At 41.5% G+C, this 24,971-nt stretch overlaps 2 protein-coding genes and 1 long non-coding RNA gene across 6 annotated transcripts; 1 reads left to right on the top strand and 2 right to left on the bottom strand.

The window, feature by feature from the left end:
- Positions 1 to 1,346: 1,346 nt before the first annotated feature.
- Positions 1,347 to 13,800, bottom strand: LOC136947396 (serine/threonine-protein kinase PAK 6-like). 4 transcript variants are annotated; one of them, XM_067241463.1, is made up of 11 exons: positions 13,662 to 13,800; positions 12,548 to 12,713; positions 10,630 to 10,758; positions 7,982 to 8,240; positions 5,152 to 5,778; positions 4,468 to 4,974; positions 4,178 to 4,311; positions 3,625 to 3,751; positions 3,234 to 3,359; positions 2,601 to 2,735; positions 1,347 to 2,489 (listed from the first exon to the last, which is right to left on the bottom strand). In XM_067241463.1, exons 4-11 carry the CDS (start codon positions 8,183 to 8,185, stop codon positions 2,322 to 2,324), a joined length of 2,028 nt encoding a protein of 675 aa, XP_067097564.1. In that variant the 5' UTR covers positions 8,186 to 8,240; positions 10,630 to 10,758; positions 12,548 to 12,713; positions 13,662 to 13,800; the 3' UTR covers positions 1,347 to 2,321. The 4 variants fall into 4 exon arrangements, with proteins under 4 accessions (XP_067097564.1, XP_067097563.1, XP_067097561.1 ...); XM_067241462.1 differs by having other exon boundaries at positions 12,548 to 12,719; positions 13,662 to 13,799; XM_067241460.1 differs by lacking the exons at positions 10,630 to 10,758; positions 12,548 to 12,713; positions 13,662 to 13,800 and having other exon boundaries at positions 7,982 to 8,322.
- Positions 13,801 to 14,088: 288 nt separating this feature from the next.
- LOC136948047 (uncharacterized) lies at positions 14,089 to 14,707 on the top strand. Its single transcript, XR_010877040.1, has 2 exons — positions 14,089 to 14,317; positions 14,475 to 14,707. It is a non-coding gene; the product is annotated as an uncharacterized lncRNA (long non-coding RNA).
- A 1,547-nt stretch (positions 14,708 to 16,254) lies between these two features.
- Positions 16,255 to 23,682, bottom strand: LOC136947898 (mitotic checkpoint serine/threonine-protein kinase BUB1 beta-like). Its single transcript, XM_067242136.1, has 22 exons — positions 23,546 to 23,682; positions 23,155 to 23,214; positions 22,913 to 23,057; positions 22,425 to 22,621; positions 22,019 to 22,152; positions 21,775 to 21,851; positions 21,273 to 21,352; positions 20,769 to 21,004; positions 20,304 to 20,410; positions 20,039 to 20,151; positions 19,828 to 19,859; positions 19,591 to 19,650; positions 19,435 to 19,475; positions 18,977 to 19,230; positions 18,663 to 18,817; positions 18,415 to 18,555; positions 18,147 to 18,238; positions 17,779 to 17,931; positions 17,310 to 17,443; positions 16,889 to 17,045; positions 16,650 to 16,765; positions 16,255 to 16,531 (listed from the first exon to the last, which is right to left on the bottom strand). The coding sequence occupies exons 1-22, from the start codon at positions 23,680 to 23,682 to the stop codon at positions 16,417 to 16,419; spliced, it is 2,736 nt and encodes a 911-aa protein (XP_067098237.1). The 3' UTR covers positions 16,255 to 16,416.
- Between the last annotated feature and the right edge of the window lie 1,289 nt (positions 23,683 to 24,971).

Genomic DNA, 24,971 nt, shown 5'->3' with positions numbered 1-24,971 from the left:
TTAGGTGACAAAGCCCATTTTAGGAAAACTGACATTTCCCTGTTTATCTATCTCCTCTCATCCCTCTCGATAGTGTCCATTACAATAAACATTCCTGACACCTCACTAGAATTACATGTGGAGTTTATTTGAATGCCTTAGCATTCAGACTTTTTTTTAACTATATTTTCGAAAGTATATTGAGAACTTGAATAGAAGAAAATCTTTTTAAATAAAATGCTTTGGGAATCAGAGGTTTTTAATTAATGGTTTTACTGAATAGACTCTGGTTGGCTGCATGCCATGGTTGCTATCAAAGAGACGACACTGACACCCTTCACAAAGCAGACTGTCTCAGCTCATCTCCACTTAGCCATGCCCCACAAATAGCACAGCATACAAAGGCCTTCGGCTATTTTCAGTAGAGGTTCCAGTAACTTAATGCTTTCTATGTCACATCATATATAAAGACATTGAACATGTATTGTGTCTATAAGACAGAGAGGCCATTTAAATAAAACAGTAAAACTTAAGACAAATAAATTGTAGATGTTGCATTTTTTATCTAACATTTTTGAAACTACCTTGTAATGATTTCCTGATTCCTTATTTTGATTATTCCATTATAGGTATTGAGGGAATTAATAAGTTTATTAAAACTTATATGCATGCAATCTATCTGTATGTGAAGATATTCAGTAAAATAACTAGCTTTTGGGGAGGTGTTTTTCCATCTCACATTTTAGAAATTTACATAGATTACTTTCTCAAGTACTTATTCACTCTTATCACAAAGTGCCATGCCAGCCAGCCATAGCTCAAGCCCTTGTCTACTTAAGTTTACAGAGTGATATAGAGAGCTTAGTTGGAAAGCTTTGTAGTACAAAGAAACCCTTCCAAAATTCAAAACAGCAGAACTTGGTGGAATGTAATTTCTCAAACGGAGGCAGAGTTTAGCTTAATGCTCCATAATACTGTGCTTTAAACATGATAATCATTCTGGAAACATGATTTAATTATTTAATTGTCATGTTAGTTACTGAAGCACAGCTATTGTAAACAATGTCCAAATGCAAAAAGAATAATGCATTGACAATGTTTTTACAGAGCAGAAACTTTTATCCAAAGTGAAGAGAAGACTTGAAACTGGGACTTCTTGATCTGCTAGCAGATACTTTACCAATGATTAATAAGATGCAAATGTATTCTAATCTGAACCAGTTGCCATTCTTCATGTATTATCTGTTCTGCAATCAATAAATCAGCTCCAGCAAATTTGGACTCAACCTAGCACTGATAGTGTTTTTTCATTTTTATTATACAATACATGGATAAGAATTTGACCAAACTGAAACAATCAAACTTTATTTATTTCATTTTAATAGCTCATTTCATACCAGGAGGCAACACAATGCGCTTCACAGAGGAGTGTCTCAGGGTGATACCAGAGGCTGTTTGTTATACTGTCTTGTAGGTGATTCAAATGACTAAATGTAAATTACAATATGTCATCATAAACTCAGGTTTTTCTCATGGTCCTAGGAACAGGTTTCTACACATTCCCTTAGAATCTTTGTTTCCTCTTTGTATGTTTCGTGATGTAATGTTTGACTGTTAGTGATCCTATTGATTGAAAGACACAACTATACCACATGTTAATTGAAAGAAGTACATTTGGAATACAATACATATTATTTGCGCTGTCAGATCTGACCTACAAACTGGTGAACAACTGTGTTCGAATATCTGTTAAGATCGTAGCGAGTTCAACACGTCAATAACAATACTGATGAATTAATTAAGACCTTGCCCACAAGAAATCACTAGAAAGATTCGATAACATTAGATTTATTTACATTTACAATATGCAAACATACAAAACATTATTACATGTTGTTGGCCATTTATTAGTAACACAATGTTAAATTGTGCAAACTTGCATTTTACTTTTGATGAACAACTCTGAAATGTAAAAATATATAGCCTTTTCATATTTACAAAGGGACAGGTACAGAAATGTTAAGAGAGATCCAGGAAAGTTTAGATAAGGAAAGGAATGCTGATCGGATGTACTGTAATAAGATGTGCAATGTCAGTAAATGGTTATCAATCAGTGGCCCTCTGACAACACCGCAGACATGCGGTATAAACATGAACATTCATGAAATTAAGAGAAGAGAGGAGAGAATGAGAGTATGCAAAAGGTACTATGAAGCTATGTGAAGAAAAGAAGGCTTTTCGCCCCCAAGTGCTTTCTCTTAAATTCCTGTTTACTCGGCTATGGGACTTAACAGAGGCTCAGAAGTCATTGGGTTCTGCTTTAGGTTGTCGGCTCCACCAGGTCAGCTGCGAGACATGCGTTTGCGGTACTGCTCCACCAGGGGCACCAAACACCGAGGCGAGCCGCTCTGCAGGAGAAACGGGTGTTCCAGCAGGTCGCTGGCACTAGCACGCTCCTCAGGGTCCCTGGTTAGCATGCAGTTCAGGAAGTCCTTCAACACAGGAGAAATCTGTAAAGGAAGAGGAAATCCTTTGTTTTAGTGTTAAAAATACAGTAAGAACGATCTCTTGTGTATGTTTGTTTGCACACTTTCAAGCCCTGGGGTTGGATTGTGTGTCACCTTCTGAGTGTTCTTGACAGTTGGTGCCGGCTCATCTCTTAATCTCTTCATAGCTGCCACTGGTGTGTCACTGAAGTAGGGCGGCTCTCCATCCACCATCTCCACCACCATGATGCCCAGGGACCAGACGTCCACCTGACAGGCATTGCATACGCACACACTGGCTAGTGCCCAATAACACAATATACTTGTATCCTGTTTAACGTAAATCTAATGTAAAAGAGTGTCTGCTGGATATGGAAGAGACATTGTCTTTCCTCTCTTGAGTAACATAACAACACAAGTAGAAAACGTCTGCCTCCTTCTGTCTTAGATAAGCACATACCTCACAGGACAACAGACCACACTATCTAAGAGCCTCTTTTTAGAACGACCTGATTAGCTCAGTATGAGTGGCATTGTTGAGGGTAGGGAGGTGTTGCTAACAAAATGAAGAGAGTGTGTACAGTATGTGACTGTGTTGGTGAGGTGATTGGCATAGAAAGCTTACAGAAGCACAGTCATATTTTAGTTGAATGAATAAAAGGAAATAAAGTACTTTAATAACATTAAGACTCAAAGACATTAGATTGGTTTAGTGTTTTGGGGCTGAAAGGGGTTTCTCCCCTGTTGTATTATAATTAGTGATGTTACCTTAGTTCCATATGGCGTCTTTGAGATGACCTCTGGGGCCATCCAGTAGGGGGTTCCAACCAGGGACTTCCTCTTAGAGATGTCTTTGCTGATCTGTGCACAGAATCCAAAGTCTGATAGCTTGATCTGAAAAAGTAATAGAGGGACCAACATTAGAGGACAAGGGCACTCACCGTCTTAGATCTGTGCTACCGCATGTTTTCTACAGAACCAGTGAGTTGCTGTGGGGGCGTCACAAAATTAATCGATTAATGAGGGAAATGTGTACTTCATACAAATAAAGCTTGATATTCACCAAATAATATTATGATATTAGTGCATGGTATGGTAAGATTTTAATTGGAAATGTCTACAGTGAATGTGCAGTTCGGCATATTTTTAGAGTAGTTACCCTTCCGTCCAAAGTAAGCAATATAGAGTCACTTTTGATGTCTCGGTGTATCACTCCTTGGGAGTGCAGATAGGCTAGGGCCTGCAGAACAGCCTCACACACAGTGGCTATCTGCTCTTCATTTAACCTGGTGAGACATCATCGTGCTTACTGATAAGCAACAGATCAGCGTCTTTGTCACAATGTGTATCTGGTGAGAAGCTCTGACAGTTTAAGGCAGGGTATGAGAAGGGATCTGGCTGTACATGCAGAATATTATTTTCAGGCCTTCTCATCCTTTGGCAAAAACAACAATGGTGTCGCAGAGAACTTAAGGCTGTTGCCTTAAGTTTCTCAATAAACAGGGGACTTAACATAGCAAACACAAACTACTTATCAATATACTAAAATCTGTCAAATCAGTTTAGTTTGCATAACCTACCTACATACACTAAGCCTTCTTTAGAATAATATGCAAGATATTAGATAAAATTACATTTAGTAATCCAAAACCACATTAACAACATAAAATATCACAGTGTATTATACTGTTCATGTTGTGCTTTTGCCTCACCTGGTTTCATTAACAATGTTGGTCAGAGCACCACCCTGCAGGTACTCCATGATAACCCATAGCTCCTCCTCTACCAGGGCACTCCTGTACATCTCCACTACATTCTGGTGACGGTAGTCCCTCATAATGACCACCTTTGAGAGACCAACACATATGAGGAGAAGCTGTAGTTAGGAGACCAATTCTATTAACTTTATTGTTATGAAGAAAGGATTGGATAGGCTTTCATACTACTTTCTTTGAAAAACATGGAAACATTTTGTTTTTGGAGAAATTACATGACCATGTACCTCATTAAAGAGCAGCTCCCTTCGCTGCTGCTTCCTTAGATCCATCATCTTCACCGCCACCTGCCGCCCGCTGTGCTTCTCACGGGCGATACAGACCACCCCGGTGGAGCCCTCTCCGATCTTCACAAAGTTTTCCAGCAGGATTCGCGGGTCACCTTTGTCCACCACCATCTGAAGGGCTGACTTGAACTGCTCGTGGGTCACCTTGGCTGTTTCCGGCTCCAGACCGGGCCTGAGTTTGGCCTGCTGGGCCGGTCTGAGAGAGGGGTCATATCCTCTGACAGAGCTGGTGGCTGGGGAGCCTGTGGGTGAAGGCCTAGGCTGGGAAGGGCTATCTTGTTTGGGGAGGAGGGATTGGGAGGCGTCCTGGCCCGTGTTTATGACGGGGGACAGGCCGATAGTGTAGCTGGAAGAGGGGCGCAATGGTCTGTTTGTTCGTCCACGACCTGCTATTGGGCTGCTGGTGCCATTGGGTAGGGGCAGTGGAGAAAAGCCAGAGGAGTTCACCTGGGAGGTAAATGATTCAGTTGAGGATTAGGATTAAATTCTTAAATTCCTAATCACCTCTCAGGTTACTACACAGTAAAATTCCTTGACTGCTACTTAGTTTGATGTGATATGTGACCCTGGATTATAGGAATAATTACTATAATTTTGTATTCTCAACACCAAACCATCTCTCACCTTCAGGTCATAGGATGAGTGAGGTCTCCTGGGCATTTCCTTGGATGTGGAGAGCAGGTCGGGCATGTGATTGACGGCTGGCTTGGCCCTAACATTCGCCCCAGCCTGTTTTCCAGTCTGCAAGTTATAGACGCAGGAAGATGGCCTCTGATTGGCTGTCCTCTCCATATTTGTCTGTTTTCCCAGCCTATCCGTAGTCCGATGACCCATAGTCCCGCCTTCTCTTGGTGTGGTTGAGATTGATGTCCGTGGTAGTAGCGCTGGATTACCAATTGAGGATGTTTCCATCTCGTACGATGATTTCGCCCTTGGCAGTACCCCATTGGGCTGCAGGGTGGAGCTCTTCTTGGGGACGAGTTTGGGGCTACCGCTTTCGCTGCGCACTTGCCTTACCCTATCCTGCCAGCAGGTAGAGTTCCCTCCAGCTTTATGGAGGGTCTGTAGTTGGTATTCATACGTGTCTCCCTCGATGAGCTCGCCCAGGCGGCCCATGGATTGGGCTCGTTTCCGTGCTGATGGACTGCTCCTTCGGAGGGAGTTGGAGCTGGTGACGGAAACTTTGGTCATCTCAGCGATGACCTGAGCTATGTAGTCTCCATGTCCGATGAAACTCCCCCGCACCATAGTCTGAATGCAGAGAGATGAAAGACATTAGTCTAGTCTAGTATATCAGCAATATACTTTTTTTACCAGGCCTTTTGTGTAGATAATTCTAATAGAATCACAACAATTAAACATACATTTAGAAATGTGCCTTTTATTTCAAGCCTTTTAACTACTCTATAGCTGTCACAGTTGATCAAAGTGCAAGTAACAGACCATAGACATAACAAAATAATAAAAGAACAAAGAAAAACTCACAACTGACAATTAGTAAAATACTGAAATACCCACCTCTCTTTTCTAATTAGCCACAGACAGCAGAGAAAGAACAGAAAGACAGTTAGCGAGATAAGCTATGACCTAATGGGGTCAGTTTGTTGCTTCGGGGCCACCGTTTTTGACAGCCACTTTGGGGTGGCTAATGAGATTCAAGGCATGACTGAACAATGCAGTGCACATGCTGAGCTGGGCCTTAGACTGAACTGAAGTACAGTGTTCTATTGGATGTCATAGATGCACTTAATAGGTATTCAACTTGTGTTCTATTTTGACTAAATAAAGCATCCATATTGAATTGAAAAGTGGAGCAAAAGGAGAGTAACTAATTAAATATTTGTTTGTGCACCTGAACGGGGGTAAAAACACATATCAACATGTACAGTAAACATACTTGTTTTAAATGCACCACAGAGTGCTGTAAAAGCTATTTGAAATACTATTGAAAAGCCTCCATCAGATGCCACATTCCAGACAGGCTTTTTGTCAAAATACACACACTAACGATATTTCTCTAATTAAAATGTTAGGTTTTCTGATTACAAACGGCTCTAATTACAAATATAATACAAAGAGAAAACCAAGCTTTCCGATTTTGCCACGTTTCACCACAAAATAAAGTGTGCTTAACTTAATATGGCTTTCACACATTTCTTTCCCCTCTGAAACTGCTTTCCAACCGGATGCCATGTACCTTGAAACCAGGTCAGGTCTTATAGATCTGTGGAACAGTCTGTATAAACAGGTGCAGCCAACACTGTTGGGTACATGGGATTGCTGATTACGTAGCTCACCCTACAAATGAGTATAAATAGCAACAATAACAAGGAGTGTGATTGTGGACTGGTGATTGGTCACATGAATAGAGCACATCATTATGAAAAAGTCTAAAGTTCTGCATTTACTTAGGTAAAACATTAATCAGCAACAACCACTGTCTGAAAGTAGCCTGTTATCGTGCAGCACATACTGCAGAGTTTTGATTATTGACTCCCGTAATCTTATTGTAGAATCTGTAAGTATGTACGGCATGTACAGTACCAGTCAAAAGTTTGGACACATTTTCCCTTGAAGATGTGTCCAAACTGTTGACTCGCACAAAAAGTTTGGACACATTTTCCCAAGTCAGATGTCGGCTGTAGAATGTGCAGGTCTAGGGTATAATAATGCATGGGATCCATCGTCACAAGAAGAGGAGGGTGCCTGAGATTTCGGTGCCTTTCTCGGTTGCAGGCTCATAAAGTGAAAACCCCCTGAAGCATGTGTGATGGACAAGAACTGGCCATTCAAGTTCACTAAACTGTTAGCAATGTCACTAAGCAGATCAACTTCCTTCCTTCCAGTATATCTCTCACCATCGTAGTTCCTTAATGTTTCGGTTGCATTTCAAGTCTTGATGAGTTAAAACAACATTTTCTATTTTGATATCTAATTTGTCATGTCTATTTGGAGCTATTTCCATTTTTTGGGACCCAGGTGTACGTGAGAGAATAATAACAAATCAAATTTAAGGCCTAAATGCTGTCTTGCCCTCAGTCTTCCTGCTGTTGCTGTTGTCATTTCATTCCTCCACAACTGAATGACGTGAAAGTGGTTTTGACCAGGAGAACATTAAGCACCACTTCACTACAAGCATACAATTTCCCACTCGATAACTTATCATAAAAGCTTCCGAGGGCAGTCGTGTGCGCCTGAGTTCTGAATTGTTCTTGCGTCGACATTCTCATGTATTTACATATCCATGTCGTGCAAACAAAACAGCATGTTTCAAACCCCGTAATTTAATCCTTTTCTGTCGTAATGAAGTCTTACCATCTAATACTACTGAACCATTACAGTATGTTGTGAACTTCCTTCACGGATTTAGCCCCTGACAGGCCAACCTGTGGATGGAGGTCACATGCTCCTATTGTATTGGAGGATGATGGTGAGGATGCAGCTTCTACTGTACCTTCTTAGGCCGAAGCTCCACATTGGTGATCCTAGAGGGGTCCACCACTGGTTTGGGCCTTCTCAGGGTTTCTATGACACTCTGCCACTGAGGTGGTAGCCCCACGAAGCAGCCCTTGGCCGTGTCGAAAGACGTGTGGACGCGGTGTTCGAAATCCCGTGGCGCCGAGATCTCAGGCCTCCTCTTCTTCTTGCGCCGAAACATTCCGAGACAGCCGGCAGAGCAGAAGGGGAAGGCCTGGGGTATGTGAGATGGACCCCTGTTAAAACAGGAGGCAAGTTTCTCCTTCAGTGCCATGGTGGGACTGTTTTGAACCACAGACAGAGGCATGCAAGTATCACATATACCATTACAAACACGCTTACAGAGTCGCATTCAAACACATAGACAGACAGTACGCACACACACAGCACAACCACAATCTAGACTGCACCGGTTGTCAGTACGACTCAACATGATTTTCCAGTTACCTCCTTCGGAGGGTGTTTTGGACGTCACCTGTTGGACCTCCTTCCTTCCCTCCCACCCACTCTGGCTCCTCCCCTCTCCAGCTCCTCCTCAAGGACAAACCCAACAACCCAGACGAGCTGCATGCTTGCCTAACACTCCTCCTGTCAGGCCTCCCGTCATTCCCTGGCACTGTCTGCTGTTGTGTGGCCTAATCCCTCCTCCTTGTCTGCCTACCTGTCAAGTGTAAAACTGCCTACTGGTGTGTTAGAAGATACCCTCAAGCACAATTTTGGAATCGGCCTCCCCAACCCAAATCCTAACCTTTACCTGGACAAAAAAGTACTGGGGGTACAGTGTCACCCTTTACTAATTACAATTGTAAAAGTGCCTTGAAGCTAAACATATACTCACTCACTGTGAGCATAATGTGCCCGAGCAGGAGTACTGCAGAGCATGGTATTTTCTACGGTCGCTTTTTGCCCTCATAAACATTGCAAGGACTCACAGGAAAGTGCTCCACTTTCTGAACAAAGTTATGCTGTGTTAGTGTGTTCAGGGTCAGCTTATTAGGAAGGTGTTCAGGAAATGGTAACAAGGTAAGTTAAACTGCCCTGGATGCTCAAAATATGTTTAAATATCTGTGTGGTTGAAAACAGCTATGGTTGTTGTAACAATCCATGATTTTTACAAACAAATGCATAATATATTCCAAAAGGTAGATAATATCTTTTTCTAATATCCATCCAATAAGCTAGATGGAAAACCTTTGCTATTGGTTTCGTCAAGTCAATAGGCAAATACATTCTAACTTCTAAGGAAGCAGCCATGGGATAATGCAGTGTATGAGTTCTGTTTAAGCAGTTTTTTTCTACTGGGCCCTGAACAACTGTGTTTTGCCAACACATGCACACACCCATGTATTGTTGGCCTCACATGATAACACACACATATACCCATACAATGATACAGTATACACAAGTTTTCTGTTTAGACACACTTGAGTTGTGTGTTTTGCTGGCCAGTAAATTGCATGATGCACAGGCATGTGCTAGGACTAGGCAATCCTTCTTCAGTCTCAATGCCAAGTCAAAGTAGGCCAATTGATATTTACCCAAGGATGGAAAGTACACAGTGAAAAGAGGGGTATTAAGATAAGACACAGTTAATCTAAACTACATTTTCTATTATATACACACTACGTACTGTACAGTGTACTACTGTGAAGATCAAGTTATTCTAGATTTTTGGGTGTTAGGAGATTGTTGTCGATTTAAATATTGTTTTGAAGTGAACATGCGTCATTAAATGTGACTATTCCCCAACTTTGCACAGAACAGAGGTACATATAAGTAGTTCCAAAGCACTTACAGTATATTTACATTACAATTGCATATATGCATAGGCTGCGCTTATCGATTAGGTGTGGATGAGCATCCTTTATGTTTAAATTGAGGATAAAGCTTACAAAATTATCAGAAAAGTACTGTAATATTACCTAGGATTGACTATGTCAGAAACTATTATTGGGGATGTACAGATACCTTTTCTGTTTTTGAAATGCAATAAGGGAGTCTTCCGACACTGACTGTAGGCCCATAGATATACCTATCTGTATTCCTCTTCTTTGACTACAATATACCGTTTCTAGGTCAAGTGACAAGTTAATTTAACATAAATGACCCTCTAGCATGCAGTATATACTAAGGCAAGTGATAAGATCCCATAACAATATTTCCATAGCTTTTAAGACAAATATTGGAAAAATTTAAAGATTCAAAGCCTGTAGAAACTATTTGAACTATCAAAGCCTACACTTTTCAGTCAGTATAATCCATCTCCAAAACATTTTAGGCCTGAGAAACAGGCTATCTTACCTGTGTTAGAAACAGAAGTACACTTTACTATATTACCTGTGTTAGAAACACAAGTACACTTTACTATATTACCTGTGTTAGAAACACAAGTACACTTTACTATCTTACCTGTGTTAGAAACACAAGTACACTTTACTATATTACCTGTGTTAGAAACACAAGTACACTTTACTATCTTACATGTGTTAGAAACACAAGTACCCTTTACTATCTTACATGTGTTAGAAACACAAGTACACTTTACTATCTTACCTGTGTTAGAAACACAAGTACACTTTACTATCTTACATGTGTTAGAAACACAAGTACACTTTACTATCTTACCTGTATTTATGTGGGCTTGTCCACCTCTGTCCCTTTCCAAGTTCCTCAGTCCCGTACAGGCCTGTAGAATGGAGCTCTCTGTCGTCTGCCTGTTGGTCTGTCCCTCCCCCTCCTTCTGGCTGTCTGAACCTGGAAGTAAAGGGAAACCATGGAGAGTAGGAAGGAAAACTGGATTCTCATCTACCAGTCTATCTCTCTTTGTGGCTTTATGATTCTCTACTACCAATCTCTTTCTCTCTTTATTACTCTCTCTCTCTCTCTTGCGCGCTTTCTCTCTCTCCCGTTCTACTGTTTGGTTTGGAGGAGTGGTCGAGGATATAGAGCGACAAGCAATGGGATCTATAATCATGTCACTCATGGGCTGTGTGTAGAGATCACTTCCCTTGCACTTTATGATGAAGAGATGTGTGTAAACTGTAGCTAGATATGAAGGGTGATTACTCTTTGTGATAGTAGCTTAACAATGTATTCTAAATGGCTGTATCTGTATGTATCTATACATTTAAGTTGATAAAACAAAACAAAAAAGAGGTGCATATTTTATTGCTGCAATTGACACCACTCTATGTACATTATTGGGGTACTTGGCTACCATATCTGTATAATTCATGAATCAGAAATGTTTTCATTACTTTGCACAATTCATTACTTGCATTAAGTAATATATATCCTACAATTACAAAGAAAGGATGACTGCTTGCTAGTGAGTTAGCAATAATCTCAAAGTATTCTGTCAAAAGACTTGTTGTACTCAACCATTGTAGCAACCATTTTTCCTTATTCCTCGACTAAACTGAGGTGACTCCAGTGACAACACTGTGCCTCTCCTGGGATGGGTGGAGGCATTCCAGTCAGCATCCTATGAGTAATTTATCAACTCACTAGGGAGTGATACCTGTGTGATAGAAAGTACGCCCTCTCTCATAGGGGGGTGTCCCACCGACCAAACAGGTTGGATAACAGATCAACTGGGGCATCTCATGTCCTTATTCTTTGTGTTTGGATTACATCCAGAAGTGTCCCTTCCTCATTTGCTAGACTGGATAGCTCCCGGGGCAGCGGTGTGTCGCATTCCTTTAGACGGCTCTTTGACACAGTTCCACTTTAGCAAAAGTAAAACAGGATGGAGTAGAGACCGTTCTCGCCATGCTACTGTTTTGTGTGTGCTCTCCAAAGTGCCTTTTGTCAGACTTTGGTATTTTCAGTATTTTCCTGTTTGCATACTGTTTGAATAATGCGCAACACCTTTGGATAGTTAAACACTATATTTCCTGGACATGCCAAGTCTTAACAATCATTCCTTGTATGTCTTGTCAAATGTGAGTGTTTCTGTCAATTTGTGGACAGACCATTTTCTATAACCAAATAATATCATATTGCAACTACCATGCCACCAAACTGTACTGCAGAACCTGTTGAATGCTGTGGCATACCTGTAGAGGCACACACCGTTAAACACTAAGCCTATTTCTTTTATAACCATTTATACTGTATACCTTTTTATTAAACTTTTTTACCATGGTTTTCTGAGAGATCCACGTGACTCAAACGAGTGCCAGCTGTAATACCAACACCTGGTTGATAGTGTCAGAGCTTTCACATACAAAAGTTGTCAAGAATTGACAAGTTTATATTTGATGACACACCTGGATCTTGAGTAGTCTTACACAATTGTGTCTCATCATACTGATAGACCAAACAGTGAGAGAATAAAATTTCTCTTGATGTCCTCATTCTCACCAATTCAGTTTTGACGGGTTAGAAGATGCCATGTAAGCCAACTTTGTTGTTGACTAGAAACTTCCACGTTACATTGCAAAGGCCACTTTCAAATGCAGAGTGGAGACCAAAATAGGAACAAATACGAATGACAAAAAACAACACAAAATAACTATATTTGGGATGTTATTTCACTTACTTTAATTAGGACGTGAGGCTGTCTATTCCATGCTTTCCTGTTGAAATTTTAGCGGGGTGTGACTAGTGCATACCAGGAGAGTAAGCCCAACAGCTACATGACCAGACATCTCCGGATGCCTCATTATACAAAATAAAGCTTCTCCAATTCAACAGCCAAGGAGGAACTGTGCCTGGCATAAAAAAAGAAGACAACCTAACTGACAAAATACAACAACATGGTAACATACTGTAGGTATAGTTTAAGATACCACTAGATGCTTCATCCTAAAAACTTTAAATCCATTAATACAATTTTAATCTGCTTGCTGCATACCAATAATTGCACGAGACAGAGCATCAGTTGAGCATCAGAATTTTAACAAAACTACAATCTACATACATCTGATTCAATATCGGATCCCTCCTAACAAGTGTTAATAAAGTGGCAGAGCTTGTCCCATATGTCTCTACCCAATTCAAAAGTACTCCACCAATATGGTTATTCACACAGACTTTATCAAGACTTAACAAGGGTAATCTTAACTACTGCCTATAACAGCAATTGTGGCTTATTTCAAACCTATATGAAGCATACTGTAACAATACCTACTCTACAGCCCAATTGGTCTTTGTTATTCCAGCAGTGGAAATAGATACATTCTAAAGCCCTATTGAAATGGATCAATTTACCTATTGTATAATTATTCAACACAGACACCAAACACAGTTACAAAGCTCAACATTGGTTTATTGTATATTCATCAGTCTCAGTGAAATGTCTTTCATTAGAAGTGTGATTACACATTCAGTCATTTTAACACTTAACTACTTAGACGTTGTGTTTATCTATCTTCTACACAAATGGCAGCATTGATAGCTTGAGGAGTCCAATCTCTCAATAACCAAGTCTTGGAGTCCTTTCTAACTATACGTCTTACTAACAGTAGGACGTGTTTGCGCAATCTTATTGCGGTTGTATAGCGTCTGAAAGTATAATAGCAAAACCAGGGGCATCTATTCCTTACTTTTGCACGGAACGTTGCTATAAGAATCGCTGCAAAAAAGTTGAATCAGCTAGAACTTCAGAACAGGTCTTAGACCACTTTATTCCCTCCAGTCAGCCCTTCACTCACCTGGCTGTTTAGTAGTTTTAACGAGAAACACTGGTAGAGGGAACGGACAGCGTCAGGTGGGGCCGCCTGTGTCCATTCCTAGTGTAGACCTGTCCTTACCCCAGGTGTTCTGTGGTTCTATCTTTCCTCTCCTTAATCGGTCACCGTTTGCCACATGGTTGTTGCTGACTACTCTATCCCCGTATCTCTCCTCCCCCTCTTCACCTAGCCCTTTTGTCAGTGGAGCGTAGCTTCCTTTTTTTTCTTCACTGCTCCTTTCTCACGCCACCCTTCCCTTCCTCTGCCTTTTCTTGTCCCACCCTCTTTCTGGAGGTAGTGACAGAGATGAAGGTAACTTAAAGAGGGAAAATGGGAATGTTACATTGAATTCAGTTGAGTCTAATATTATGTCTTCCTTTTTAGGGAGAACTTTCTTCCCCCACCCCAACACACACTCAGCCTGAGGGGGGGAAGTTAGCTTTGCGTCTACACGGTGCAGGCCCCCGCTTGTCTCGGAGGGTTGAGCGCGTCTTTACCCTCGGGGGCTGAAGCACACAGCTGCTTTAAACGACTCTCTACGGGTGGTGACTCATCAGAACCATGGCTGACTTGGCGTTTGTACGGTATTGCCTAGGCTGGAAGGTTGAACAACACTGGCAGTTATGAAAGCATGCCTGGTTAGTGTTGAGCTTTGAAAGAAAGCTTTTTTGGAGCAGCAGCAACTTTGGATGTAAATAGTCTGATACACCATTTTCTTTTCTTGCTGTGGGACAGAGGAAAACAAGAAAAGTATAAATGAATATGTTTACGTTTTTGCATTTTATTGTGTTTCAGTCTGAACACCCGAGGTTATAGAAAAAATAACACAGACCCAAAAGAGAGTGTTATAGCCAGGTTGTTTACCTGCACCTCCCCCATTCCCACCCCCACCGCCCACTCACCTGTGACGGACTGGAGTTTTCTCTGACAGATGATTGGCCACAGCTTAGTCACCTTTTACCATGTACCACAGAAACTGGAGGTCATGGCAGAGAGACAGTGGTGATTAAAATAATTATTAACAACTATCTGTAGTTTTGGTCATTGGACTTTCGCAGCATTTGAGCCACCAGGCAGTAATCGCACATTCAGTGATAACACAGGGTTTCCCTGTTGCTAGGGGCAACCGCTTTTGCGGCTGAGTCACCAACGTTCATTGGTGATCTGAAAGGTTGTGTTTGCAGCTCCTTGAGACGGCCATCATTCTTGTTTCTTTTACTAGACAGTCTGGAAAATGTTGTAGTTATAGGACTGTAATTACACTACAACTTGCAATACCAGAAGATTGTAATATTCCTGTGAAACTTACATGCAAAAAGACTTTATTTTACAACCTTTACAAAGTAGAAGGGATTTTTGTATTCAACATCAGAGCATGTACTCCTGCAAAATAAGTAGTGACCTATCCCATTTACATCTGGTGGTGTAGGATGTGTGACACATTGTGTGTCTCATACTGTACAGAAGTAGACACACAGACACTGAGTCACAGCCACCATCTACATTTTATCCAACTAAGACTGCACGTATTAGTCTGCCGCTTTTTCTTAAAGTAGGAAAAACTCGTAAACTAAGAATTTTGAGGGTCAGACTTCATTTGAGGGGAAGTAAAAAAAAACAACAACTTTAGAACAGGAAATAAAATCTGTCCCAACCTTTAACATCTTTAATCTCCGGAATGTGTTTCAATGACCTTGACTTAACGTCAGGTTCTGAGAAACTGGATGCTTTAGTGCCAGGCACAGCTTGTACATGACACGCTGCATCTGCATCATAAAAATGACTCCTGTAAACGGCGAAGCCCTAAGCACGCTGACGTCTCTAAGATCAAGCCTGTCTGCAAATTCACTTCCAAAAGGCGAAAAAGGGATACGTCCAGGCTAGTGTATATTTGAGCTGTTGGCTGACTCACTGAAGGTATATCCAGACTAAGTATATGTGTGCAAATTGCCCACAAACCATGAGTAATACCTTGTCCAACAGCTGCATGGTGATTGAAGCAAATTATACCAGTTTACAGAAGCATGTAGTTTCAGCTCAATGTCAATGTAGAGCCAAACAAAGCACAACAATTAGCACTCGTAAAAATATTAGTATACCACATATTCCAGAATAATTTGTCAAGCCTTATTCCTGCTTTTAACTCGTCCAGTCATGGGATAAAATGTACCTACTTTAGCAGATGTAAAAGTAGTTTGACAAATGTCACTTACCAGTTAATTATTTGACTCATACCCCATAGCTCACTTGGCCATGATCTACCAGTGTGCAGTCCCCACGATAAGGGAGGTAAGGTAAGGAGAGACTCACCCTCAATAGAATTCATGTTACATGCTAACCCTAACCCTTCTAATGACTATTTGACTTGAAAATGAACCATATTTCCCATTAGTTATTAACTTAACAGTAAGACGCTTGCATGCCTGGTCACCTGTGCAGACACAAGCAGTTCAGGAGACATTCATCAAATGCCACTGACAAGACATCACTATGCACCATAAGCCTCCGTAACAATGCAAATTGGAATATATACAGTAAATATTTATTTTTTGTACAAATACATTACAGCCAACAGCAAGAAGTTTACAAAATTAAGACTTGAAAAAGGTATTTTACTCAACTGGTAGATAGCCTCCCTTAATCCCCCCCCTCTACTGGACCTACGTACAGCATCCTAAAAGAAATACCTTCTTTTTAATACACAATGGATTACAAACAGCAACGTATCTACATGGTTTTATACTGCAAAACCAGCCATCTTCATATCTCCAAGCAGCTCAGTGAGGACGGATACAGAAGGCTTGTCTCGTGGGTTGAGAATGGTGCGAAAGAACTTGCTCCAGAAAGCCTTACTGTGACCACAAAAACAAAAAACAAAGTCAAATTATTAAGGCAGAATCTACCATCTGAATTTTATTTTAGAAATTACGTCAATTTATTTTTATAAAAATATACAATACTTTTCAGTACCTGGGGTGTGCTTCACTATACTCCTCCACAGTGTACTCTGAGCCATCCTTTACTAGATGCATGCTTTTCTTGGTTAGCATCGTGTAGACAGTCTCAGCAATGCCCACGAGGTCCACCTTCCAAAAGACATAGAAATGTTGAGGAACATTCTTTTGTATTTGTTTCGTACCGTTTTTTGAATGCCCTGACTGAATATTTGTACACATTTCTGACTGCTGTGAAACTATACCAGGCAGTACCTGGTAAGGGCTGGCAGAGGGCGCTAGCAGACCCCGAGTGATGTACGCCTGGGCTGCAGGGAGGTGTTGCACTGTAGTAATGTCCCTTTGTAGCTCCAGGTCCAGTGAGTTGGAGAAGTCCAAGGCCACGATACGCTCATGGTCATCTTCAGACAGACTGTGAAGAGCCGTTAACAAATAAATAATTACATAAACATTTTGTGATGACAAGAACACACTGATGGTGGACTTGGGTGAATTACTGAATTGGTGCAATGTAATGAATATAGGGTCAGTGTTGAGTCAAATCAGTCCACTCCACATACAGGAAACAGGAGGACAAAGAGAGCATGTGGGGTGTGACTTAGTTGCTCCGAGATAGTCACGAGATGTGTTCCTAGGTGATGCTACATTATACAACTGTTAGTTTGTGTGTGTGTACCTCTGACTGAAGAGCAGTGTGTCTGGGCTGAAGACTCCGTGGACCAGGCTGCTTGAGTGCATGCGTCTGACCAGCTCCACCAGCCCCATGACCAGCGACGCCAAGCAGCGCTCGTTGGACCACCTCCCTGACATCTACGTCGGAAGAGATCATTCAGTGATACCTTGGAATGGTTCCCAAAGGCATTTAAAAAAAGAATCAGGTTCTGATTAACAGCAATCAAGTACTTGCGGCTCACTAGACCCAGTTTCAGAACAGTGAAATGAGGAATTCTGAAAATTTGAGACACCTCAAAGACCCCAAATACTTTTTGGGACTCATTATGACCTTGGTTCCAACATTTCAGATACTACCCCTAGAGTTTTGCATGTGATGAGTTTCATCATGTTATGTCCCCGCTGACTAAATTGAATTGACCTTGATGGTGAAATATTGTGGTCGAGTCATGAGAGAGAAGAGGCAGTCTGACCTGTAGAGCGTAGGCCTTATGGACAGTGATGCAGCCGTCCTGGAAAAAAAAATGCCGTCCGGGGTCGTAGGGGGGCGCCTGGGGTTCCCTTGCCAGGCGCTCCCTCAGCTGCGAGGAGATGTAGAAATCCCAGGGTACCGTGCTTCGCTCCACCTGGCAAAGTGACATCATCAACATTAACGTCATTAGGACATGACGTTAACTTGTCTATGTGCAAACATATACAAGCATGTTTATGAGTTGTTCCCTCTGGGAAGGGAAGTAGCTGAATTGTAAAGAGTGTGCGCGTATAGTCCTTTGTTTCTCAATTTTTGAACTTTCGTTTGAGGGTTTAGTTAGTCAAGGCGGCTTGTCACACCCCATATTACCTTAATGATAATGTCTTCCCCGCAATGTCCAGAGTAAACTGAAAAGTTATCACGCTCCAGAATCTTGGAACTGACGACAAAGGTCTCATTCCCTTCAAAGAAAATAATACATTAAATAGAATACCTGAGAGAATTAAAAAAAAAAACTAAATTAATTAATAACTACTACACATCAATATAATTTGAATACATCTACAACAACCGGTGTGATTATTCATGTTAATCAGTGCATCAACATGTAAATGTGATTCATCAGAGGTTGAATTACCAAGGAAGAGCACATCATCCTCTTCAACCATGGGGAGAGCTCCTGGCTCTGAATGGTAGTTTGGGAAGGCTCTGAGATCAAACTGCTTTAGCAGCTGAATCCTCGTGTTTAAACTGCAGGGGTCTTCTGGTGGACTGTGGACTGCAAAATCAATGTTCAGTCTAAACATGTTATACTGTATGTATAATTGAAAAAGGATATTCACACCTTATGAAGAAATGTTGATGTTTTATGGCTTAGACACTGACTGATAACGGTCTGGTTCGTGATCTCCAGGTCAGCCTGGCTCTCCTCAAGCCTGCTGAGGTGGTTCATGCCCTTCCCTTCTGACTGGACACCCAGCGAAGAGGCACAGGCTTTGGAAGACACCATGGAGGCCTCAAGGGCAGCTTCCTGGATGGGGCTACAAAACAGAATTCAGGCCCGAGAAGAGTTTGTGCAAGTAGTATGGTGAACTGAAAGTCAATATCAATGTGCAACATAAGCACAATCAAATATACATCTGCAAGCTTTTCCTAAAGTGGATTTAAACAGTACTGTTTGAGTGCACAGCAAAGTATACCTTAACTTCTTCCTGCCATCTACTTCAGGTTGAGGAGTCACCACATTTCCGGCCATGTCACGGATGTCCTTCGTCAGACTGCCAGTGTTTGGCAAACTCATTCTATGTCCCAGTGTGCCGGTGTAGGGGGTAGATGCCATTTTGTTGGCCAGTGCAAAGTCGTTGGTGTCATCGGGGCTGGCACACAGGGTCTTGTTGTTGTGGCCGTACACGATGGCCTCGTCAGTCAGGGTCTCCGTTTTCTCTGGAAAGCTCTGCGATTAGAAAAAAGCCGTTGGTGAGGCTTTGTACATTGTGGAATAGTTGATAATGCTTTTACATTTCTATTCAGCCATTTCAGTTGACAAAAAAAAGGTATATACTGTATGTGTACACACACACACACACACAGAGAGCCTATGTACTGTAACAACACATTACATGTTTCCATAAGCTCAGTATCAAAAACAAGCACTAACCTTTGACATCTGGGCCTGTTCATTCAGAGGTACTTTGCCATCTATCAGAAGAAAATATATGTCTTTAATGAGTGGAACATCAACTGCACAAGGCACAAGGATTGCCAAAGTGTAAGTGTGTGTGTGTGTGTGTGTGTGTGTGTATTTTACACTTACTACGGGGGTACTGAATCCTTATACTCATAGCACTTTCTCCAAGCGGATAGAAAACATCATCTAAAAATGAAAAGGCAAAGATCCGAACTGAACGGTTAAACTTCTGACTTAAAGTTTCCCCATCTAGTGACAAACTTTGCACAGACACAAGTTAGTATAGTCACCGTCATTGTAGGAGACAAAACATATGTATGAAGGGGATCATTTTATACACACAAATTATTTACAATCACATACCTGTGGGAGCAGCATTTTGACATACAGAGTTCCTGTAAAATGTAATAACTGGAATAAATCATACTCATCTTGTACATGCAAAACTGTGTGATTATAATCACAAACATGTCTTAGATTTTATGCATTTCTCATGCATATTCTGTTTTTCAAACCCTTTTCAAATGCACATAAAATATTGTCTGAATTACTCAAATTAGCATAAACATCATACCCAGATGAGCCAGATGGAGAATCCACAAAGATTTGGAAAGGCTGTTGAGTAGATGAACCTGATCCAGGCTCTGCAGCTGGCGTATGGGAACTCTCCTCCTCAATAGTGACATCCTGACCAACCGAGAAAAAGTGAAAGTTACTAAGAGTAGTAACTTTCAAAAGAGTAAAAAGTGTGCCTGTTACCGTTTTCCAATAATTGTACATGTTTGTACAGCCATTAGATGTGTGCAGTGAAGCGTTTCTGATAAGCCGGGGCCACTTGCCTGTGGATGCTGCGCGTGTTGAGACTTCCTAAGTTGAAGGTCCCTCTGCTTTGCTTCAATCTTTTGCTTCAGGTCCTCCTCGACTTTTCTCAGGTGGTGGAATTTTTCTATCGTTTGGAAACGGGTGGATGGACAATAATACCAAAGCTCTCATTGGTTGTTAGGAATTTTTAAACTGTACATTTGAAAGGCTTCCATTTTCAGCATCTTCAGGAAAATGTCATTTGAATCAGGTGTGTTGGAAGAGGGAAATAACTAAAACATGCAGGGCAGGGGGGTCCCTGGGAACCAGGATTAAGAACATTAACATTAAGACATCTTTAACGTAATGTGCAAGTGTAAGAACTGTTTACATTCCCACATTACTTTGCTACTATAAACAATAACTCATGTAAGACATCAGGCACGGCACCTTCAGCCTGTAGTTTTGAACTGTATAGCATATTCCTCCTGTTTAATGTCTACCGTCAAGGCCTCGACTTATGCGCTTGTAGTAGCGCTGGGCACGCAGCTCCTCAAAGGTGAACTCGATCACGCCGCTATTGATCAGCTCCTTGCAGTACATGCTCTGCTCCTTGGCTCCTCCCGCCACTTGCAGCTGCGTCTGTTGCTTGGGCTGGCACTCCAGGGCAGAATCCTCCATAGCGGGCCGCAATGTAGACAGGACCATGTTCACTTCTGGGTCTCTCTTATGTGCAGACCTGCAGCCAATTGGGAGAGGAGGATGAGAAGGTGAAATGGCAGCTCTGGCATATGTAGTGAGGTCAGAAACCATCTCTGAAGCCAAAGTTCCACATTGTTTTTGGTCAATTTAACAGTGGCTGAGGGTAGCACTTTTGCTGAAGATGAAGAGATGATAAACATGTTAGATCAAAACGACCCTGATCAATCTTCAATATACAAAAAAAAAGCAAGAGAGGATTTCAGTGCTTACTAGTGTCAAATGCATACAATTGCGGGACTACTTACACTGATGGCATCTGGACACCTTCTACATAATGCTGGAAGCTGTTCATGCTTGGAGGGGCCTCCACACTGGAGCATCCAATCTGTTGAGGGAAGAGGGAAGTTGCCTTCTGAAAATGCCTCAATTCCAAGCTAAATGTACACGCCTATACAGATTGACCACATACAATATCAAAAGTAGGGGAAGGAGAAGACACGTGTCTACATTGAGCCCAACTTTGACATTGGTCCGTTTCTGAGGCACAATTTCATGTTCTCCGGCCCCTGGAAGAGGGAGGCATCGTCTACAGTTCTAGTTTCATTGGAGTCAGGTGGCTGAGCGGTTATGGAATCGGCCTAGTAATCTGAAGGTTGCCAGTTCGATTCCCGGCCGTGCCAAATGACGTTGTGTCCTTAGGCAAGCCTACTTGCCTCCGGGGAATGTCCCTGTACTTACTGTAAGTCGCTCTGGGTAAGAGCAAATGACTAAATGTAGTTTCAGTGCTAATGCCACAAAGGAACCCACCTGGTTCTCATCAAATATTGCCATTGGGACATTCTGACTGCTGCGGGTGTCTTGCTTGTCAAGTCCTCCAGACTGGCCTATCATGGAGAGAAAAACAAACTCATAATCTTTAGATGCTAGATGAAACAGTATTGTTTTTTTGTAAATATTTCATTTTATAGTGAAGTCTACCACTTCAGATTGGTTTACATTGACAAGTCCACTATGAGTACCATTCAAATGGCTCTCTTATTGAAGGCCTCACCTCTGTTGGGTGCAACAGACCTTTTCCCTCGCCGGGGTCTCAGGTCAACCAGACACCTGGGAGGTGTTTCCTCCTCCTGGGCTCCCTTAGCTACACCTTTCATGGCGTGACGAGATGCTCGGTCTTGCAGCCCCCTAAAATCCACCAAGACAAATAACACATGAACCCTGATATGGTATGCAGGTCTTTCACCGGTCACATATTGCAGTGTGATAATGGATAATATGATATCAATACTGTACAAAGCTGCATATTCAACATACACAATTCCATACCTAGGACTCACACTTAAATCAAATGAAGGAAAAAAACTAAAACACAAATTCCAGGCAAAGGAATGAATACTAACGAAGACATGTGGCACGAGTCAGCATGAGACATATTGATAAATTATAGAGCCACGTACTTGTGGTACTGTTGCAGTTTATCAACGGGCTGGGCACCTGACTTCATCCCATTTTGCAAAACGACGTCCGCCTTCTGGTAGTCGCCATGCTTCTCATACTCCTCAGACCAGGCTATGTAGAGGGCAGCTCGGGTAACCCCAATACCCTGAGCCTGCATGTAGCTGTAGGTGTTCTCTGGCCCTGTGCTGTTCTGCGCCTGCACCACACAACATGAGGTGGAGGGGGTCAGTATAACATTGCTTATGTGAATTTGAGGTCATTCTGTTTTACGTGCCAGCTAATGGTTGGGCTGAAGAACACTGCAAAAACGTTAAGTTTACAAATGCTTCAGTCCACCTAGATTGCATTTATGAATACATAACTGTACGTTAACTTTAATGATTTGTGGCAATAAAAGCCCTAATACTATAGTTGTCACAATACACAATTTAGGCACAATGAGCATACTTCTATCCTTGTATTCTTAATGTATCATGTCACCACTCACCAGTTTTAGCCAGATGTCAACATAGCGAGAATCGTCGGAGTATCTCTCGTCATCCACAAACAACTGCACTGCCCTCTCCAGAAGGTCTGTTAGATTGCTCTCTTTACCGCCCTGAGGGTATGTATGTACTGTCCATCTTATATACCTAAAATATAACATAAAACCGCTCAAAGACAGAAATTTTCAAATATCAAATGTCATTTAGTATGTGGTCCAGGTGTTGTATATGCACGGTCTCTCACCTGTCCCATACATCAAGCGGGTCATCCCCAGTATACATGCAGAGTTCCGATTCAAATGCCCTGAGGCAGAAAATGCAATGTTAACAACAATCACATAACTACACTTTAATCTACAGCAGAGCTGGCTTAATCTTTTTCCTAGAGATCATCTTCCTGTAGGTTTTAACTCCAATCTTAGGCTACATAACCACGATTCAGGTTGTTTACTTGCTAGTAAGTTTCAGGATAAGATATTGATATGGGTTGGAATGAATGAATACAGGAATGCATCTCAAGGAACAGGGCTGGGTAGCCCCTGTATACAATATAGTTAATTACAATCCATGGATGGTCGGGTTGATTGAGGTCTCTATGGTAACAAACTGTGAATTACATAAATGGCTCAACATACTGCCTCTGTTTTGTAACTGCATGCCTGGCTTCTTCTTGGTGGGCGAGGTCATGGTGTAGTGCAGTGACACCCCGTCCTTCTCCTGATGGCAGCATGTTTTCTTTGTAGAATTCCCATTCTGCCCCACCCTCTGCCATTGCTGTAACAGTAATAAATCACATAAAAGAGTAACAATTAGCACACTTGGAAAGCCAATAAGTAACCATTAAGTTACAAATGTAGCTGGTAGTCCCCACACTGCTGATTGGTACAGCTAGCAAGGTAGAGCTAGTTCTAGCTAGCTAGTAAGCGTATACATTAACATTTCGTTAGAGCCATGTAGTTAGCTAGCTGGGCTACCACGAACACTGACATTTAGTGTTTACAAAAAATCGTTGAAACAACAATGTCAAGTACTGTAGTTTAGATAAATTAATCCAGAGTGCTTGCAAAACTTGTCTAGCTACAGTACTAGTACTAGTTATACTAATACGTAGCATGCCAGCTAGTCAGCAGACGACTCAGACGACATGCAATCATCACTGCAAGTGCATAACGTCCAGCTTGAACAACTTTTGCTTGGATAAAAATAACCACTTACCGTTTCCCTGTCAATATACAACTAATAAATATACTACTTCGATGAAGAATCTATTTCTTACTTTCACTGGCTTTGTCACGGAGGTCTGTAAATATAAATTTCAAATCTACCACTCCTTAAAAACGATTGGATGGATTTCAATTCCGGTTCACGTCATCAAAATCTTTCCAAATAAAGGTTTGACATTTTAATCGTTGGCGTACAAAAAATCCAAATCCCCCCCAAAAAGTGTTTTTAGACACCGTTGCAAATTGTTTCCCCTTGGATTTTTATTTATTTATGCTTGAAAACTGTTGATATTCATGGTGGTCCGGATTATTTTTATGAAAAACATTTTAGTTAAAAAGTATATCTTGGTACCGAATTCCCACGGTATGATGGCTCTGGACAGATCAAGCCATGCTCTTATTCTGAAGGAAAATTAGTAACGTATCCATGGCCATGGGCAAAACATTAGCCATGTCAGATGGCCCTGGCCCATTATAATCAGTAATTTATTTTGTACTTCTTCAAAAATAGGCCTACATATCCAAAGGCATTACTTAAATTACAATAGTATGTGTCATTTTAAGCAAATGTGTGTTTTGTCCTAGTCTCTCTGGTTTATGAATGTCCCACTTTCCACTTAAGCATGAAACGTCTTAATCAGTACCATTTACATTTAGTCATTTAGCAGACACTCTTATCCAGAGCGACTTACAGTAAGTACAGGGACATTCCCCCGAGGCAAGTAGGGTGAAGTGCCTTGCCCAAGGACACATTGTCCTTGAATCGAACTGGCAACTTTTGGATTACTAGCCCGATTCCCTCACCGCTCAGCCACCTGACTCCCCCAGTTAGTACCAG

Source organism: Osmerus mordax, chromosome 8, assembly GCF_038355195.1.
Source record: "Osmerus mordax isolate fOsmMor3 chromosome 8, fOsmMor3.pri, whole genome shotgun sequence".
NCBI classification, from domain to species: Eukaryota; Metazoa; Chordata; class Actinopteri; order Osmeriformes; family Osmeridae; genus Osmerus; species Osmerus mordax.
This window is presented reverse-complemented; position numbering and strand designations above follow the sequence as displayed.

What these genes read in the sequence shown, in the direction of transcription:
- LOC136947898 (XM_067242136.1), bottom strand. Translation starts at nt 23,682, where the DNA reads ATGGCAGAGGGTGGGGCAGAATGGGAATTCTACAAAGAAAACATGCTG. An exon ending in GATGGCAGGAAGAAGTTAAG is followed by an intron (nt 18,818 to 18,976) that starts GTATACTTTGCT and finishes TCTGTTTTGTAG; the next exon opens with CCCCATCCAGGAAGCTGCCC. An exon ending in GGGAAGACATTATCATTAAG is followed by an intron (nt 17,932 to 18,146) that starts GTAATATGGGGT and finishes TCACTTTGCCAG; the next exon opens with GTGGAGCGAAGCACGGTACC.
- LOC136947396 (XM_067241460.1), bottom strand. Translation starts at nt 8,311, where the DNA reads ATGCCTCTGTCTGTGGTTCAAAACAGTCCCACCATGGCACTGAAGGAG. An exon ending in TGGAGCTTCGGCCTAAGAAG is followed by an intron (nt 5,779 to 7,981) that starts GTACAGTAGAAG and finishes CTCTGCATTCAG; the next exon opens with ACTATGGTGCGGGGGAGTTT. An exon ending in TGCTTACTTTGGACGGAAGG is followed by an intron (nt 3,360 to 3,624) that starts GTAACTACTCTA and finishes TTACTTTTTCAG; the next exon opens with ATCAAGCTATCAGACTTTGG.